Genomic DNA, 17486 nt, shown 5'->3' on the forward strand with positions numbered 1-17486 from the left:
GGTCAGGTTTGTTGTGGTCACATGACTGATTGCTCAACCAATCAAAGATCATTCCCTTGACTGCAGGCCTCAGATTAAGCAGGTCAAAGGTCACATCACACTCCCTCATGGGCCCGATAACACTAAACACTGATCCTAGTAATGAATTGAAACCGGTGAATGACAAACATGTGTTTTTGACTGAAGATGCTTCAGATTTTGATTGTTTCGGTGTGTTGTAGAGTCAGTATCTGTGGATATCCGCGGCAGCAGGTGCGCCGCTATAAAGGCATCAGCTCGAGGCTCATGGTCACGTCAGAGTTCCTCGTGCAGCTCATCACCGGCATTCACTTCGCTCTGTGAGTCATGACCTGCTATCACACGTGTGTTTATGGGTGTGGCTGAGGGGGTGTGGCCTAAAGTATCCCCACGCCCCGCCCACCTCATTATCATAATCACACATTTCTTTCATACTTTCTAAATGTGATCCCTCTGGTCAAAGTAAAACTAGGTAGATTATTTAATATATTTTATTATTACTTGTAAAAAAATCTACTCAATCATTTTGTTTTAAGCATGTATACCTTATTTTTTATCATTACTATTGTAAATTTTTTCTATTTTACTTCTGAACACAAAAAGATTTTTAAATGTAGGATTTTGTTTGTCTCTCTTTCTTTCTTTCTCTCTCTGTGTTTGTGTGTGTGTGTGTGTGTGTGTGTCTCTCTCTCTCTCTCTCTCTCTCTCTCTGTGTTTTGTGTGTGTGTGTGTGTGTCTCTCTCTCTCTCTCTCTCTCTGTGTGTGTGTCTCTCGCTCTCTGTGTGTCTCTATGTGTGTCTCTGTGTCTGTCTCTCTCTCTCTCTGTGTGTGTGTGTGTGTCTTGTCTCTCTCTCTGTGTGTGTGTCTGTGTGTTTCACTCTCTCTCTCTGTGTGTGTGTGTGTGTGTGTGTGTCTTGTCTCTCTCTCTCTCTCTCTGTGTGTGTGTGTGTGCAGGTGTAACGGTGAGGTGGATCTGGGCTCGAGGGCTCTGGATGACGTGTTGTACCGATCACAGCTGGAGCTCTTCCCCGAGGCGCTGCTGGTGAGTTTCACGCTTCAGCACAGATTACACCGATCCATCCGAAGCGTTTCTCACATTTATTCACTGATCCTGTTAGAAAGACCAACACAGGCTCTCACAGCACCACACAAACTAACATAGAGCAGGAATTACTGGTCACGAGTGTAACGCTTGTGTACACTTCGTTTCTCCATGCCTGATTTGGGAATATATAAACCAAACAGCAGATATATCCACACGTTTAGGTTTAAAAAGGTGTTTTGTGTTGCTCTAAAGTCTGTCTCTTGCTCAGGTGGGTAACGCCATCAAGTCGTCTCTCCACGGCGCGTCTTTGAAGGCCAATAAAGAGGGAACTCGCTCCATCCAGGTGGAGATCACCCCCACGGCTTCCCGAATCTCCCGCAACGCCGTCACCAGCCTCTCCATCCGCGGACACCGCTGGAAACGCCACGGTGAGACTCACACTTCCATCAGACGCGGAGACGTCTTAAAGGAGAAGTCCACTTCCAGAAGAGACATTTCCTGATAATGCATTCACCCCCATGTCATGCAAGATATTCATGTTTTTCACAAAGAAATTAGTTTTTTTTTTGGAAAACATTCCAGGGTTTTCCTCCATATAGTGGACTTCAATGGTGGCCAATGATTTCAAGGTCCAAAATGCAGTTTCAATGCAGCTACGGATCCCAGCCGAGGAATAAGGGTCTAATCTAGCAAACAAATATATATTTATACACTTTATAACACAAATGCTTGGCTTGCATTAGTGCTGCGATGCACGCTAATAGTGAACTATTGATGTTTCTCAAATTATCTTCCATAGTTCGTTAGGCCATTGTAGCCTAAATTTTCTTACAATAAATGTTTTTTTTTTCTTTTAACAAAATATTGTGAATCAAATATTAATTTCTAAAGGTCTCTTGGTCTTTAGGCACACAGAGTCCAAAATATTTGCATTCGTTTTTTCGTATTCTCCATCCTTTCCTATCAAAATGCATGCTACGGATGCAAAAATGCAGAAAATCGAATCTGATTTTATGATAGACGAAAGTGTACTTTATGCATCTCATGTAACACAATAATGGCTTTAAATAATCTTCTGTTGGTACTTTCACAGCCAAATTTTTATGCCCCTTTCCACAAAATGTAAAATAAGTCTCTGATGTCCTCAAAGTGTGTATGTGAAGTTTTAACTCACAATACCGTATCGATTATTATTTATAGCTTTATCAAATTTCCACTTTTTGGGTATGAGCCATTTTCGTGTCTTTCCCTTTAAATGCAAATGAGCTGGTGCTCCGGGGGGAAGAGGGCGGAGCTTCAAGAGCTCAAGCTCTGGCAATACCAGCCTTTGCAAATAAATACTCAACACACAACTTGCTGTGAACTCCCTCAGGGCGGTTCTATGTTAAAACGGCAGTGTCTATCAACTATTGTGGGCGGAGCCTGTGGCCAATGTGACATCACAGTAGCAGCAATGTTGGGAGACACTGCTTATTATTTATGGGGATTGAAATAAAAAGGAGTGGGTGAAATTTAATCAACTGACAGTCCTAGTATAAAAAACTGAAAATGTTTTTCAGTAAATGTCCAATGGATTTTCTAGATAAGACCCTTATTCCTCAGCTGGGATTGTGTAGAGCTCTTTAAAGCTGCATTTTTGACCTTTAGTCTGTTGAGCACCATTGAAGTCCACTATATGGATAATATTTTCCTCAAAAAACTTGATTTCTTTGCGACTGAAGAAAGAAAGACATGAACATCTCAGATTGTGTAAATGATCAGGAAATGATTCTTCTGGAGGTGGATTCTGCTTTGAATCCCTGCAGGGTTTTTCCTCGTCCTGGTGACTTCGGCGGAGCGGAAATCATATCCGTTTTATAATATTAGATTTACTGTTTTGAGTCTTTCTGTTTGTAACTCAAGTGTTTCATAACATAAAGTGGATGTTAATTTGGATTTACATTTATTATTAGCATTAAGAAATAAATAGTGCTGAACAATAGTTGTATTTTATAATTATATTAATAATAATCATATATTATAATTAATAAACATTAGCATTAAAACATAATTCTGTCAATAATATAATAATGTAACTCCTTAATATATAATAATTTTATTTTGTCATATAATTTTAATGTAATATTCATTTAAATGTTTTAAAAATGTAACTGTATATTATTATACTTTAAATTATTATTTTATGAAATAACTAGTTTGTAATAATTGTGTAGATATAAAATATTATCATTAATAAAGTATATTTTTGTGAAAATATATTTTTAAAGTATAATAAATTGTAATATTATAGTATCATATTTTATATTACGATTATCATTTTCATTTTAGTTTTATAATAACTACATTTTGCAATTAAATAGTTATATTTGATTAATTCACTAATAAATAATTATGTGGTTATTGTTATCAAATAATATTGTAATTCGTCTTAGTATTATAGGCTGATAAAATATAATAACAATATCATTTAAGTGTAATATTAATTACAGTATCATTTTATAACAATTATACAATGCATTGTATTTTATCATAACATTTTTATTAAATAAATATAGGTTTATTGCAATATATGGTCATTATAAAATATTATAAGTAATTATTATGATCATTATGATGAAATGCTATAGCAATATAATTTCATAATCATAATAATGTTTTAGAATATATATATATTTTATTAAACCGCCATGGGTTTATAATATTAACTATATATAGTTGTTATTGCATATTAAAATAATTTATATTATTTATAAAATAATAAATATTTTATAATAAATTAGACGATTTTTGTACAATTAAATTTTATTAATTACAATATTTTATAAAAATAACTTTATAATATTTTTTCTGTATGATTAAAAAAATAATTATATAATAATGATATAATTCAAAATAACATCGCTTTCGATGGGGAGTTGATTTATTTTATTGTCATCCGTGTCCATTTTCATCGTATGATTTTTGCAGTGTTTATGTTTGTCTTGATGTTTCAGATTTGATTTCCATGTGTGTCTCATCAGCCTCTCGTCATGCATCTGTGTGTGTGTGTGTGTGTCTCAGAGTCTCAGGAGGACAGTGTAGAGTCCCCTGACCCCTGCGTGACGGGGCCCATCCCTGAGATTAGTGTAACAGGGGTCAGCGGCGAGCGGCTGCTCAACGGAGAGGCTCTGCGCAGCAGGACGGAGGGGGAGGCGCTAGGGGGCGCCACAGAGCTGGGGGTCGACCCTAGAGGTCAAGAGGTCAGGAGGCAGAAGTCTGTGCGGAGGCACCTAGAGGACGGGACGCCCTCCGCGGGGCGGGTTCAGTTCTAGAGCCCCACACACCCCTCCCCTCTCCTCTCCCTCGGGCCCAGAGGTACTTGTGTGGGCGGAGCTTCTTGATAAGCCTCTTAATTATTCATGAGATGCAAACGCTTCCGAAGCTCGGCCGTTTTCCATGTGAAGCTTGGCTTTTGCGTTCTCCAGCAGAAATATCTCTGGTTCAGAAGTCTATGGACAGTGTTCATGACCACAGTAAAACCGTGTGTACATTAGGTTTGTACAAAGATGTGCAATAAAGGCATTATTTTTAATGTTAAGATGGATGCACTTCTGGTTATGTGCATCTATGTGGAAAATTGCAACAACAGTATTTATATTAGTGCCGTCAAAAGATTAATTGCGATAAATACACAACCATGCATGTATATATTTAAGAAAAAATTTACGTTTATATATTACATATATTTATATTTGAATATAAATATATACATGCTGTATGTGTGTTTATTTATATATACATAAAAATAGACAGTACAAATAAATATATTATGTAAACAAAACGTATTTTGGATGCAATTAAGCATTATTAATAATTTTACAGCACTAATTTATTTTAATGAATTAATTTGAAATCTTATATATTATATTTTATTATATTTGTTTACACGGAACACAACTGACCATTTGACAGCACTACATTATATACATTATTTTATATGTATATAAATGTACATAAACACATGCAGGTATTTTTACAGAATTTTTCTTCTGTAACTTTGCATATTTAGATTAGTTTTTTCAGTTTTAATATAAAGAAAAGATATACATATGCAAAAAAATTATATTCTTTTTTGTTGATTTTAATGTACAAAAATTATGATTATTATAATTGCCGTTGTTGTTATTATTATTGTTATATAAGCACTGTGTATATAGACTATATAAAAATATATTGTGTATTGTAATTTATAGTATTTTTTTTGTTTTAATACATTATTTTCTATAATTATATTACATTGTATTAAATTACTGTAAATAAATATAGTTATATATATATATATATATATATATATATATATATATATATATATATATATATATATATATATATATATATATATATATATTCGTTATTATAAAATACCTTAATAATAATAATAATGTATTCTAATAAATGTTTCTATTTTTATTGAAAAAAAAATTAAATAATAATTGTAATTGTTCATATTTATATGTTGCTATTAGATATAATTATACGTACAGTTTAACTTGAAAATATTTTATTATATATTATTATCATTAACACACACATATGTTGTGTATAGTAATTTAATAATAACAATAACAGCACTAATAATAATAATTATTGTTTTGTTATTGGATCAAATTATTATTTAAGATTGATTTTTACTCGGGGACCAATCAGAATGTTTTATTGTGGTGATTGACATTCTGTCAGAGTTGTGGATAGAGCTTCTGTTGAAGGGGAATATTCCTGTGTGGATGTTATTAACAGTCTCCTGAAGTCATGTTCTCTCACTCTCACTCTCTCTCACTTTCTCTCTCAATCTCACTCTCTCTCTCAATCTCCCTTCTCACTCTCTCTCAATCTCTCACTCTCACTCTATCTCAGTCTCACTCTCTCAATCTCACTCTCTCTCTCTCTCACTCTCTCTCAATCTCCCTTCTCACTCTCTCACTCTCTCTCACTCTCTCAATCTCACTCTCAATCTCACTCTCACAATCTCACTCTCTCTCAATCTCTCACTCTCACTCTATCTCAGTCTCACTCTCTCAATCTCACTCTCTCTCTCTCTCAATCTCACTCTCTCTCAATCTCCCTTCTCACTCTCTCACTCTCTCAATCTCACTCTCAATCTCACTCTCTCTCTCAATCTCACTCTCAATCTCACTCTCAATCTCACTCTCACAATCTCACTCTCTCAATCTCACTATCTCTCACTCTCTCAATCTCTCTCTCAATCTCCCTTCTCACTCTCACTCTCTCTCACTCTCTCTAAATCTCACTCTCTCACTCTCTCTCTCAATCTCACTCTCTCTCACCCAATCTCTCTCACCCACTCACTCTCTCTCAATCTCACTCTCTCGCTCTCACTCTTTCACTCTCTCAATCTCACTCTCTCTCTCTCTCACTTGATACTATTGTTTCTTCATTCCTGAGTGTCTCTCCTCCAGATCAATGCGCTGCGGCTCACGTTTGCCATTCACAATTCCTCCTTTCCCCACACTTCTCCGCTGGGTTATCAAGGGAAACCACCTCTCTTTAGATGAGACGGACCGACAGGAAGTGATGAGTCTGATAGAGACATCAGCACTTCCTGTCAGTCTGTGTTTCTCCTTTAGTTTGAGCTTCTGGTTGCTCCTTCCTGTTCCCTGCAAACATCCCAAAGCTTCCTGTGCTTTCAGACTGTGCTTTATCTCCTTAAACTCTCTCACGGTAGAGTCTGGTGTTTTCTGACCTGCTGACGCTCTTAAATATCATTTGTGCATCATAATGAAAAGATGTCAATTTAATCCACTGATTTTAAATATCTGTTGCCTATTAACATGCAATAAAAAATTCATGCAAAATCAATCTGGTTCACTTGGTGAATCTCATAAAAACCTTATATAAAACTAAAAATATGCGGCTCATATTTTAAATTATTATAATTTTTTTAATAATTAATCAAATTTCGCCCCAGATTGTATTACTATTGTATTTTAATGTGGAGGAAAAAATATATAATATTTATAATTGTAATGTGGAAAACAAACTAGATAAATTATATAATACTAGGATTTCTTATACTAATTTTAATAACCCGTTTTGACCATTTATTTTCATTTACTGTATTACAGTTACATAATTATTACATTAATGATCTGTTTTTCACATTAAAGCTGGGATTCCCAATTTATTTTTTGGTCAGCCAAACCCCCTTTGTTGTAAAATATTTACTAAAATATCAAGTCCACTGAAAAAAAAAAGCTAATCAAATATTGAATATTTTTTAGTATGTGTTTTTAATTGTTTGTTTTTATTTTAAATTATGTAAAAATATTTATTTTACATTTAATAATTTAATTAAATTTAATTAAATCCAAGTTTGGGAAGCCTTGCTTTGCAGTAATGTGGATTTGAGGGGAAATTGCACTTGATTTTCTATGCAAATGTTATTTTATTTATTTATTTATTTATTTTGTGGTTAAATGTGTCCTGGATTTTTTGTGAGATTCAACCAACAATTAAATAATATAATATATAATACAATGTCAACTAATAACAATAATACAACATACACTACTGGTAAGAAGTTTTTTATCTTTCTAAATACTGAGGAAATCACCTTTAAATTTGCCCTAATTAAATTCTTAACAAAGCATATTACTAATCATAATTTATGTTTTGATATATTGACTGCTAAATATATTAAACTGTCAAATATATTAAATGACTATTATTTCACAATTTTGCTGTTTTACTGTATTTTTCATCATATTAACGCAGCCTCTGTGAGCAGAAGACACGTCTTTTCAAACCATAGTTAAACCTCTGTCTGTCTCCGCCTCAGACGCAGTGGATCTGGGTTCCCCGGATGAGTTGACGGAGATCTCGGAGCTGGACGAGGGCATCTGCACACAAGCGTGCGCCGCTCCGAGCAGCCCCCCGACCATCGTCATCAGCGGCAGCGGCGGGAAACCGAGCGGGAAGGGTCTGCGCCGCCTGACGGGACGCTCCAGCAAAGACAAGGACTCTGCGACCGGCGTGGAGCAGCTGTCGCGCAAACAGGCCACCGTCCGCGCCATGAGCGAGAACCTGGAGCTGCTGTCCCTCAAGCGGCTGACGCTGACCAAGAGCGGCTCGCTGAGTCTGTCGCGCACCGCTGGATCGGTCTTCTCGCGCTCCTTCGAGCAGGTCAGCAGCGTCCTCGCCTCCAGCCCCACAGCCAATCACGGCACAGAGGCGGAGCACGGGGGCGTGGCTTACTCTGAACACCTAAGCCCCGCCCACCAGCACCGGCAGCGCTCGCCCACCATCAGTATCCACGTGACCTCTGACCTGTGACCCTAAACGGAGACGCTCACCGCTGCCACCTTGTGGCAGGAAACTGCAGCACCTTACAGGAAGTCTGTTTATTGTTTTCCTTCGGTTTCCGTCAGTCTTGATCGATGACCAAAGTCATGCATTTTTGAAGTGTTTTTATGTGAAATCAGACGTGTATTTTTAACGCAGGTTCGGACGTTTTCATGAAGGTTTTTTTACGTGTGCGACCTGCAGTTCGTCTTCTCTTCCAGGAGTTCGGATGCTTGATTTCAAACCTGAGTGGAAAATCCAGAAGAAATCAGACCAGATTCATTTGAAGTCAGATATTGTGTATTTTTAAGCCGATTTGGACGGTTTCATTGTATTCTTAGTCGATTTTTACGTGTACGAACTGCGGTTCCTTTTCTCTGCGTATCCCAGCATGCACTACGCTCCAACCTGAAGCCATCGTGTCACAGTTTCCAGGAGTTCGGATGCTTGTTTACAAACTGCCTGGAAAACCCTGAAGAAATCAGACCGGATTCATGTGAAGTCAGATCTTTTTTCCCTTTCGTTATTCACTACTTTAAAGTAAACTATCAAATGCATACATTTACATTTACTATTTAATTTTGTATTAATGATGCAATTTTTAATTAATAGCAAAACAAAATAAAATGATATAATTAAAACACATTTGCCTGTGATTTTCTTTGGCTTTCATTATTAAGAAATTCAAGGAAATTGTCAGATTGCATCCATGTACATTCAAGATTTAATTTTCAGATTTTTATTTAATTGTATTTTTCATCTTATAAGCACAGCCTCGGTGAACAGAAGAGTTTCAAAAACATTTAAAAACTCCACAGTTTTGACTCGTTCTTCTCTCTCCGCTGCCGTCTCAGTGGATTTGGGTTTCAGGATCCACGTGACCTCTGACCTATGACCCTAAGCTCACCGCTGCCACCTTGTGGCAGGAAACTGCAGCACCTTACAGGAAGTCTGTTTATTTTTTCTCCTTCGGTTTTCGTCAGTCGTGATGGATCTCCAAAGTCATGCATTTTTGAAGTGTTTTTACTCCGTGTGAAGTCAGATGTTGTGTATTTTTAATGCAGATTCAGACTTTTTAATGACATGATGAACGTTTTTTTATGTGTGCGAACTGCAGTTCCTCTTCTATACGTATCCCAGCATGCACTGGGCTCCAACCCGAAGCCATCACGTCACAGTTTCCAGAAATGGGAAGCTTCCAAGGAGGAAAATGCTTAAGAAATCGGACCAACTCGAGAGTCATATTCGGTTTCTAAAGCAATATGGTTATTATATGAGCTTTGACACGTGAGGCGGGTCGGTTAGTATTACTGGTTAAACTGGTATTAGTTAACACGTGTCACACCGATGTCATGCAGAGACCCAGAAAACAGTGTGATTATAAGACAGAAATTAACTCTTGATTTAAAAATGAATATAATTATCGCATCTATTTTCTGCTTTCATTGTTTCTGCACCAGTATGTGTCTGGTGTCACTGTTTTCTATTTGAAGATGATGTTTTTGAGGAGGTTTTCTGCTCATAATGGTTTGTGTTTTGAAGTGGATCATCAATAACAGAGCTCAGATTATTTGGAGAATGTGAATATTTTGTGGTGAATTGTAAATATTATTGTACTACAGTCATTTTTCTGCCTTTTGTCAAACAAAAGTAACATGGTTACAGTCTGAAAATAAAGATTTCTATTTCAATTTGCCTCTGGATTTTAATGTAATCAGACAATATACACGTAAATGTTTTTACTAGATGTTAAATTAAAATATTCTTAACATGAATCTAAATGGCTTTAAAATGTTATTATTAATTGAATATTTTGTCATTAAAATATATATATATATATATATATATATATATATATATATATATATATATATACACACACATTTTTATATATAACAAAGCATTTACATTAAACAATTTAATATATTAATGAATTTTTTTATAAACAAAGCAAAATGAAATAAAGTAATAGAGTAATTAAAATATATTTATTTGACTGTGATTTGGTTGGCTTATTTAGTTTCCATTATTAAGTATATTTTCAAAATGCATACATTTGATATATTTAATTTAGTATTAATGATGCATTTTTCATAAAGCAAGATCAAATAAAATAATATTGTATTTAAAATATATCTGTCTCTTTATTCACTAATTTAAGTAAACTTTCAAAGTGCATTCATTTACATATAATATTTAATTGGTTATCAAAGACTAATTTTAATCAATAAAGCAAAAAATAATAGTGTAATTAAAAAAATATTTGCCTTTAATAAGCAATTCAAGGAATTGTCAAATTATATTTAAATATAATATTTAATTTGGTATTAATGACGCATTTTTCATAAAATAAAATGAAATAAAATAATCAGGGTGGGCTGGAGCCCCGAATGTTTTCAGTAAAGCCCCGAATGTTTTTATTACCACCATGCCATCAATGAGTTATCATGCCCAATAAAGTAATTTACATTAGAATTTAAATAAATAAATAAATATCTCTCGACTCTCACGTCCACAGTGTCTGTAAATTTACCCAAGTAAGTTACGCGTTGTCATCATAGACTGTAAAAAAAATATGGACGTAGTGTCCGTGACGTCACCCACAGACTCCTCAATAGCGGTTTTGAAGCCTAAAGTGTGTAGAGGGGCCGTCGCCATCTTGGCAGCGCGTCACCGCGCGACTCTCCCGGATAATCGAAAATGGGCAAAAAGGCGGGAGCTGATTACTGAAGCCACGCCCACCCAGTGCGACGGCATTGTCAACAGCGGCAATCCACCTGTCACTCAAGTGGCCACGCCCTTAATTATGCAGAACTTTAAGTCTTAATATAATTTAAACGGATGAGTTAAAAAAAAATTCACCCCCCCCAACAGTTGTCATGAAGGGCAAAATTAGCAATATAGACCAAAATAATTTTTTGAACCAGGCTGTAAACGTTTTTTTCTGCTGTAAATTTGGGCATTTTAACATGGGGAGTCTGTGGGACTGACTCCCTTTTGCAGCCAGCCTCAAGCGGCCAGTCGATGAATTGCAGTTTTAGTCACTTCCTTATTGGCCTCATGAGAGAGAGCCAGGGGGCAAGGAACTCTACCCGAAGTTGAAGTCGGGTGGGGGCTGCCATCTTTTAGCAGAACTTCACTTGCGTTAGCATTCCCATGTTTCCACTATCGAGCTAGGACCGGGCGTGCTAGTGCGTGCCAGGGCCAGTCGCGTTTCCACAGTCACTTCCGGGGCTTGATCGTGCCTCGCCGGGGCTTCCTCGGGGCCAACGGCCAAGTTTTTTGGCCCGACGAAAACCTTGGGCCAAAGCGGGCCAGCTGGGGCTAGAGGAGGGGTTATGAACAAAGGCGGAGTTTCTCAGCGTCTGGAGAGCGTCAGCGCGGATCATTTCAGAAAGATAACAGCTGTAACAGCAGCATTAAAGACTTTTAAAATAAGTTAAGCTCAAAACTCACTCTTAGTTAGCAGCAAGTGTTTGAAATAACTTGATCCGATGTGGATTATAATCACTAAACAAGGCAGAAATATTTATAAGCGATGTAAAAGACTATGCACGCTAAACATTAACGTTACACAGTAAAGATGTTAAATATGACTGCTTGGAGAAATCAGACGTCAGCTTCTTATTCTCTATCACAGTCGTGTATATATTAAGTAACTTATATTATCTGTCACAAGCCTCGTCTCGAGAGTTTTTCTCACGTTGCCTATCATAAAAGAATATAGCCTAATAATGTTTTTTGTTCGGGAGTTTTTATAAAAATAGAGATATTATCATTAATTCTAAATGTGACGGCTACTGTGGCTAATAAACAGAAACAGACTCGACTGAATAAGCAGGCTATTTTCATAAGCGTTAAAAATAAATAAATAAATAAAATAGTAATAAGTGTATTTATGTGTGATTAATTTTGAGTCCTGATAAAATAAATCAATTCTATAGTTAAAACATCGATGCTTTTGAATTTGAATATATAACAAAGCATGCAAACAAACGGCCGCTTTTATCATGTTGGTTTTGTGATCGCGCATGTTCCAGTGGCTTATTTCTTAGTTTTCTGATAACTTCTCTTTGTTGGTGAAATAATGAGGTTGCATGACGTTGTTCTGAGAGGCGTGTAAAGGGCGTGTTTTAGTGACGTGCAGCGGTGCTTCAAGCTCCTCTGTGGAAACCCTGCGCTATTCTGGCCTCGTGCTACTGGCCCGGGGCTATGAGCCCCGCCCGGCCCGCTTTAAGCCCTGGCTCGCACTGGCCCGACAGTGGAAATGCGGCTATTGACTCCCATTCATTTTGGCGTCACTTTGACAGCGAATAACTTTACATCTGAGGCGTTTAAAGACTCCGTTTGTCCATTATTTATTTCTAAAGATACACGACAATGTATAAAGGGCTCCATTACCTTCTATGTTACATTATGGCCCCGTAGAAACAGTTTTTGTAAAAAATAGGCTAACGATTGCGTCATAACCACTCGGCTCTCTGTCGCATTACCAAACAGACTGAAGGAGAAACTCGCAAGCAATTGACTTAATATGGCGTACTGGCGTTACATTTTAAAATACTATACAAAATAATTAATCAGAATACTTACTCCTGCTCACTCACGACAAAGAACTCCCCGCTCAAGCTCGCCGTCTCTGCAAGATTAACGATGGCAGTTTGCACGCACAGCCACTTATAATGTTTGCTAAGCACGGTCTGTGGCAGACATTTCTGTCAGGACAACAGTTCAATAATCAAGATAATAAAAAAGACTTATTTCGCAAAGGAAATGTTTCCAAACAATGCAGGTTGTTATGCTCTGCAGCAGCACACAGTGGTGTTTACTGAATAAATTTGCTTGAGTAACTCTTGTACTTTTTTTTCTGAATGAATCATCCGTTTCAAACGAATCCATTGATTAAATGACTGACCGACTCACTCATTGAGGCAGTGGCATGCCACCACCTAGTGGCAAAGTACCTTTCTAATTTTTTTCATAATTTCATATTTCTGTATTCCAGATTTTTTATTTGATACATTAGCCACATAAGATTATTTATGCAATTTGTAAGTGCTGTGTAAGTGCTCCTTCAAAAATATTAGTGTATAGAGCCCCGCGTTTCTAATTATACTTGGCTTTAAGTGTACATAAACACAGAGATAAAGTCCTTTGACCGGTATATCTTTGTAGAGTAAGAGTGTGTCAGTGCACTGCTTAATGTTTGCTTCTTATCCCTGTTCTGCCAGGACGAGTGAAGCCAGTCAGGCTTGATTGGAAAATAAAATAAAACAGAGACAGAGGCAAAGACAAAAAAAAAAGTGAGATAGAGACACAACCCAGATAGCAAACATATCCGGGCCTCATCTGGGCCAACTATGGCACATCTGGCTCAGTTCTGGCAGCGGCAGAGGTTATATGGGCCATCTCTGGCCCACACACATCAAGCCGGTTTTAGTTTGAGTTGTGGCATGCTGATTATGGGCCAGATCTGGCCCGTGTGCAACAAACCGGCTTTAGTTTGAGTCGTGGCTTGCTGTGTGTGGGCCAGATCTGGCCCGTGTGTGACAAACCGGCTTTAGTTTGAGTCGTGGCTTGCTGTGTGTGGGCCAGATCTGGCCCGTGTGTGACAAACCGGCTTTATTTTGAGTCGTGGCTTTCCGTGTGTGGGCCAGATCTGGCCCGTGTGCGACAAACCGGTTTTAGGTTGAGTTCTGGCTTGTTGTATGTGGGCCAGATATGGCCTATACCAGGTGACCAGATGTGCCATTTTCTTAAGACACGTCCTGGCAGATCACCTTACTTTACCGGTCAGTGGATCTAAAACTTTTTTGAGTACTGGACGCCCATAATATTTCAGGACACGTAATATAAATACATACACACATTTATTTGACCTACACGGACCTGTTATGAAGCTGCAATGTTATTTGATTTTTTTTACATTTTTGTACCATGTCCTCTGGTGTGACACCATGTCCTTTGAACTTTTTTGGAACCTCAACAAATGTTTTATGCTTTGTTGTGCATTAATATGACACCCCTAAATTATATATTTTTTTTATTAAAAAGTGCATGTTAAGCTACATAATCTTAGAAAAGTTTGCAAATGTGTCTTGCGTGCCACTAATGACAAGTTAGCTTGGAATAGCAAGGTCATTAATTGACAGAAAAGGCTGAAACGTCTTTTGGTGTGATAAAAAAAAAAAAAGTCCTCCATTGTGACACCTGTACTGTCACACCACAGGACAAAGTTTCTCTAAAAATCATTTTAAAGAATTAAATAATATTTGTTTAACTCCTTTTTTATACTTTTAAATGCAATAATTACATTCATTAAATTAAGCTCTAATCATCAAAAAAAAAAAAATTATGAATCTTTAGAATATATGACAATTTCACTTTTTAATAAAAAAATTACAAAAAATGAACTTTTTTCATGATATTCACATTTCTTCAAGATGCACCTTATACACACACACACACACATATATATTCACACACACTTACATATATGAGTGTTCGTAAAAGCAACAATACAAAATCTTAAACTATAAAAGTGCCACTTTGTCCCACTATTATGTGCAGGCCTGGCATTTTGCACTGGGCTATAGAACTACAAAATGAATTTTAAATTACCAATATCATAATTGAATGACATTTTGAATTATGTAGTGATCTAATTCTATCCCTCAAGCAATTGTATGTGAATGTGTGAGACTTATGGTCATGGTTATAGGGAAATAACAAGAAGAACAAAGTGCAGTAAACGGTAAAACTGTTTGCACTACAAACCAGTACGTTCATAATTAAGACAATACATTAAAATTAACATGGTAAGATACAGCAGTTTGCAACAGTAAACAGCAAAACAAGCTGTTTGTACAGCTAATATAGCTGGAATGACACCGAAAGCCAGACACATTAAATCTACAAATGGCCGCGCCCCCTCTTACAGAAAAAAAATAAGGGGCATATGTTTATTCATATGTTTATTTATGTAACGTAAGCGTGTGACTTTTAATTCGTGACGTGCTTTCATGGGCGTGCGCGCGGACCGGATGGAGTTGCCATGGAAACGGAGCGCAACACTGCAAATGTCACGAGGAAACACCGCGTTTCTCGCTGATTTCTCTGTTTTCAGGTGAGTTAAGTCCATAAAATCACACAAATATTACTTATAACTGTTGTTGACACTTCTCTTACTTGTATTTGACTCGCTTCTATTGTTTATTTACTTTATAGGAAAGGTTTAATGTCTTCGAAAAAGTCCGTTAGCATTTCTACCGTTTTCAGACGACGTATCGTCAGGTATGATAACTCTATTGTGCTCTTATTTGTTAAAGTTTGGGCTTTTAATCAAATCTTCATCTGTAGATGATAGCTTTTGACTGTTTTGTTGGTAATCTTTCAATGGATGATTGGAAATTGCTTAATTTATTTAACCTTAACATTTACACTTTACTGTTTATCGATGACGTCACGTTATCAAGGAGCGCGAAAATTGGCAGAAAACTAAAGTTGTTTTGATCTTTTATGGTAAACATAAAACTGTTCTGCGATTTCAAGAGTGACAAAATAATCCTTCTGCAACAGAAGGGAGTTTTCAAGATTTCAATATTTCTGAAGGGAGCTGCTGACAGAGATGTAGGAAGCGCTGAAAAGGTTAAGTGACCTAATATGCATTTTTTTCACAACATCTATCGCAATGAATCTGTTATTTTATTTATTTATTTTTTGCATTTCACCTGCTCTAGCTTGTTTCCATCTATTAAACCTGGAACTGCAGACTAAATATTGTTGGCTCTGTGTCAAATTGCTTGTTTTGTTCCTAGATTCTTCAGTGCTGATGGCCTGCTGCATCCAGCAGAGTCGGAGTGAACCTACTGTAAGACAACATCTCCAAGATGCTATTGACCACAAGACTAGTACAGTAAGTCAAACCTCAAATATACACTACACTACTGTTCAAAAGCTTGAAGTTGATACAATTTGTAATAATTATCTTCTGCTCACCTCTGTAATAATTATTTGATTAAAATATGTAAAAAGAGTAATATTGTGCAATATTATTACAATTTAAAATAGCTGTTTTCTATGTGAATACATTATAAACTAATTTATTCCTGTGATGTGCAGCTGTATTTTCAGCATCATTCCTCCAGTATTAAGTATTCAAACTTATTATCAGCGTTGAAACAGTTGTGCTGCTTCATTTTTTTTGTGGAAACCGTGATGCATTTTATTTTTCAGGATTCACAGATGAATACAAAGTTCAAAAGACCTGCATTTATTTGAAACAGATGATTTTGAACAATTTGATGCATGTAACACTAACATTCAAATGTTTGGAGTCTATGTAACAGCGAATTTCAGCTCGTCTGTATTTTAACATTGATCATAATCAGAAATGTTTCTTGAGCAGTAAATCATCATATTAGAATGATTTCTGAAGATGTGTCACTGAAGACTGGAGTAATGATGCTGAAAATACAGCTTTGATCAAAGGAATACATGACATTTTAACATAATATTCACATAGAAAAGAGTTGTTTTGAATTGTAATAGTCACAGTGTTACCATTTTACTGTAATTTGATTCAATAAATGGAGCCGTGGTGAGCATAAGAGATTTTTTATAAAGGCATAAAATATCTTACAGACCCCAAACTCTTGAATGGTTGTGTAAATTACAGTTATAATGTTCCTCCCAGTTAAATTTTATTAAAATGTATTAAATGTTACTCTGGCATATGCAGTCCATTCTATAGAGACTGTGTCTGTTCCCCAAAAACAGACAACAAATAATATGTTTATTAAGGGATCTAGAAAAATTATTTTTGTTTAAACCTACTAGATTAAAAATAGTACTCAATGTACTCCATTGATGAAATAGTAAAAAATGCACATTGCCTGAAATGATATGAACAGCAGCTATGCTAATCTTCCTGTTTCTGCAAATGTCCATCCCAGGGTTATTAGAAACTGCACAGCACAGGACTTGCAGGACTTGTGAGGACTTCAGATGATACCAGTACTCAAAAGACCTTAGATGATGGCAACTATAGATGGACATACAAACTACCGCCACTGCAAAAAAGGTA

The 17486-nt window shown here is 36.3% G+C and overlaps 1 protein-coding gene across 7 annotated transcripts in view; it reads left to right on the top strand.

Annotated features, from left to right (window-relative positions):
- LOC113119634 (hyccin-like) overlaps nucleotides 1-10092 on the top strand; it is a 37106-nt gene extending 27014 nt beyond the window's left edge. For 6 of the 7 annotated variants that reach the window (XM_026289234.1, XM_026289235.1, XM_026289236.1 and 3 more), the window contains exons 8-11: nucleotides 222-338; nucleotides 973-1060; nucleotides 1332-1491; nucleotides 7899-10092. In XM_026289234.1, the coding sequence (XP_026145019.1) occupies nucleotides 222-338; nucleotides 973-1060; nucleotides 1332-1491; nucleotides 7899-8392 (859 nt within the window). In that variant the 3' untranslated portion in view covers nucleotides 8393-10092. Of the gene's footprint in view, nucleotides 1-221; nucleotides 339-972; nucleotides 1061-1331; nucleotides 1492-4123; nucleotides 4418-7898 lie in introns of all 7 variants that reach the window. The other variant, XM_026289241.1, reaches the window with a different exon arrangement.
- Nucleotides 10093-17486: the final 7394 nt, after the last annotated feature.

The sequence above is a fragment of the Carassius auratus genome, chromosome 19, assembly GCF_003368295.1.
Source record: "Carassius auratus strain Wakin chromosome 19, ASM336829v1, whole genome shotgun sequence".
NCBI classification, from domain to species: Eukaryota; Metazoa; Chordata; class Actinopteri; order Cypriniformes; family Cyprinidae; genus Carassius; species Carassius auratus.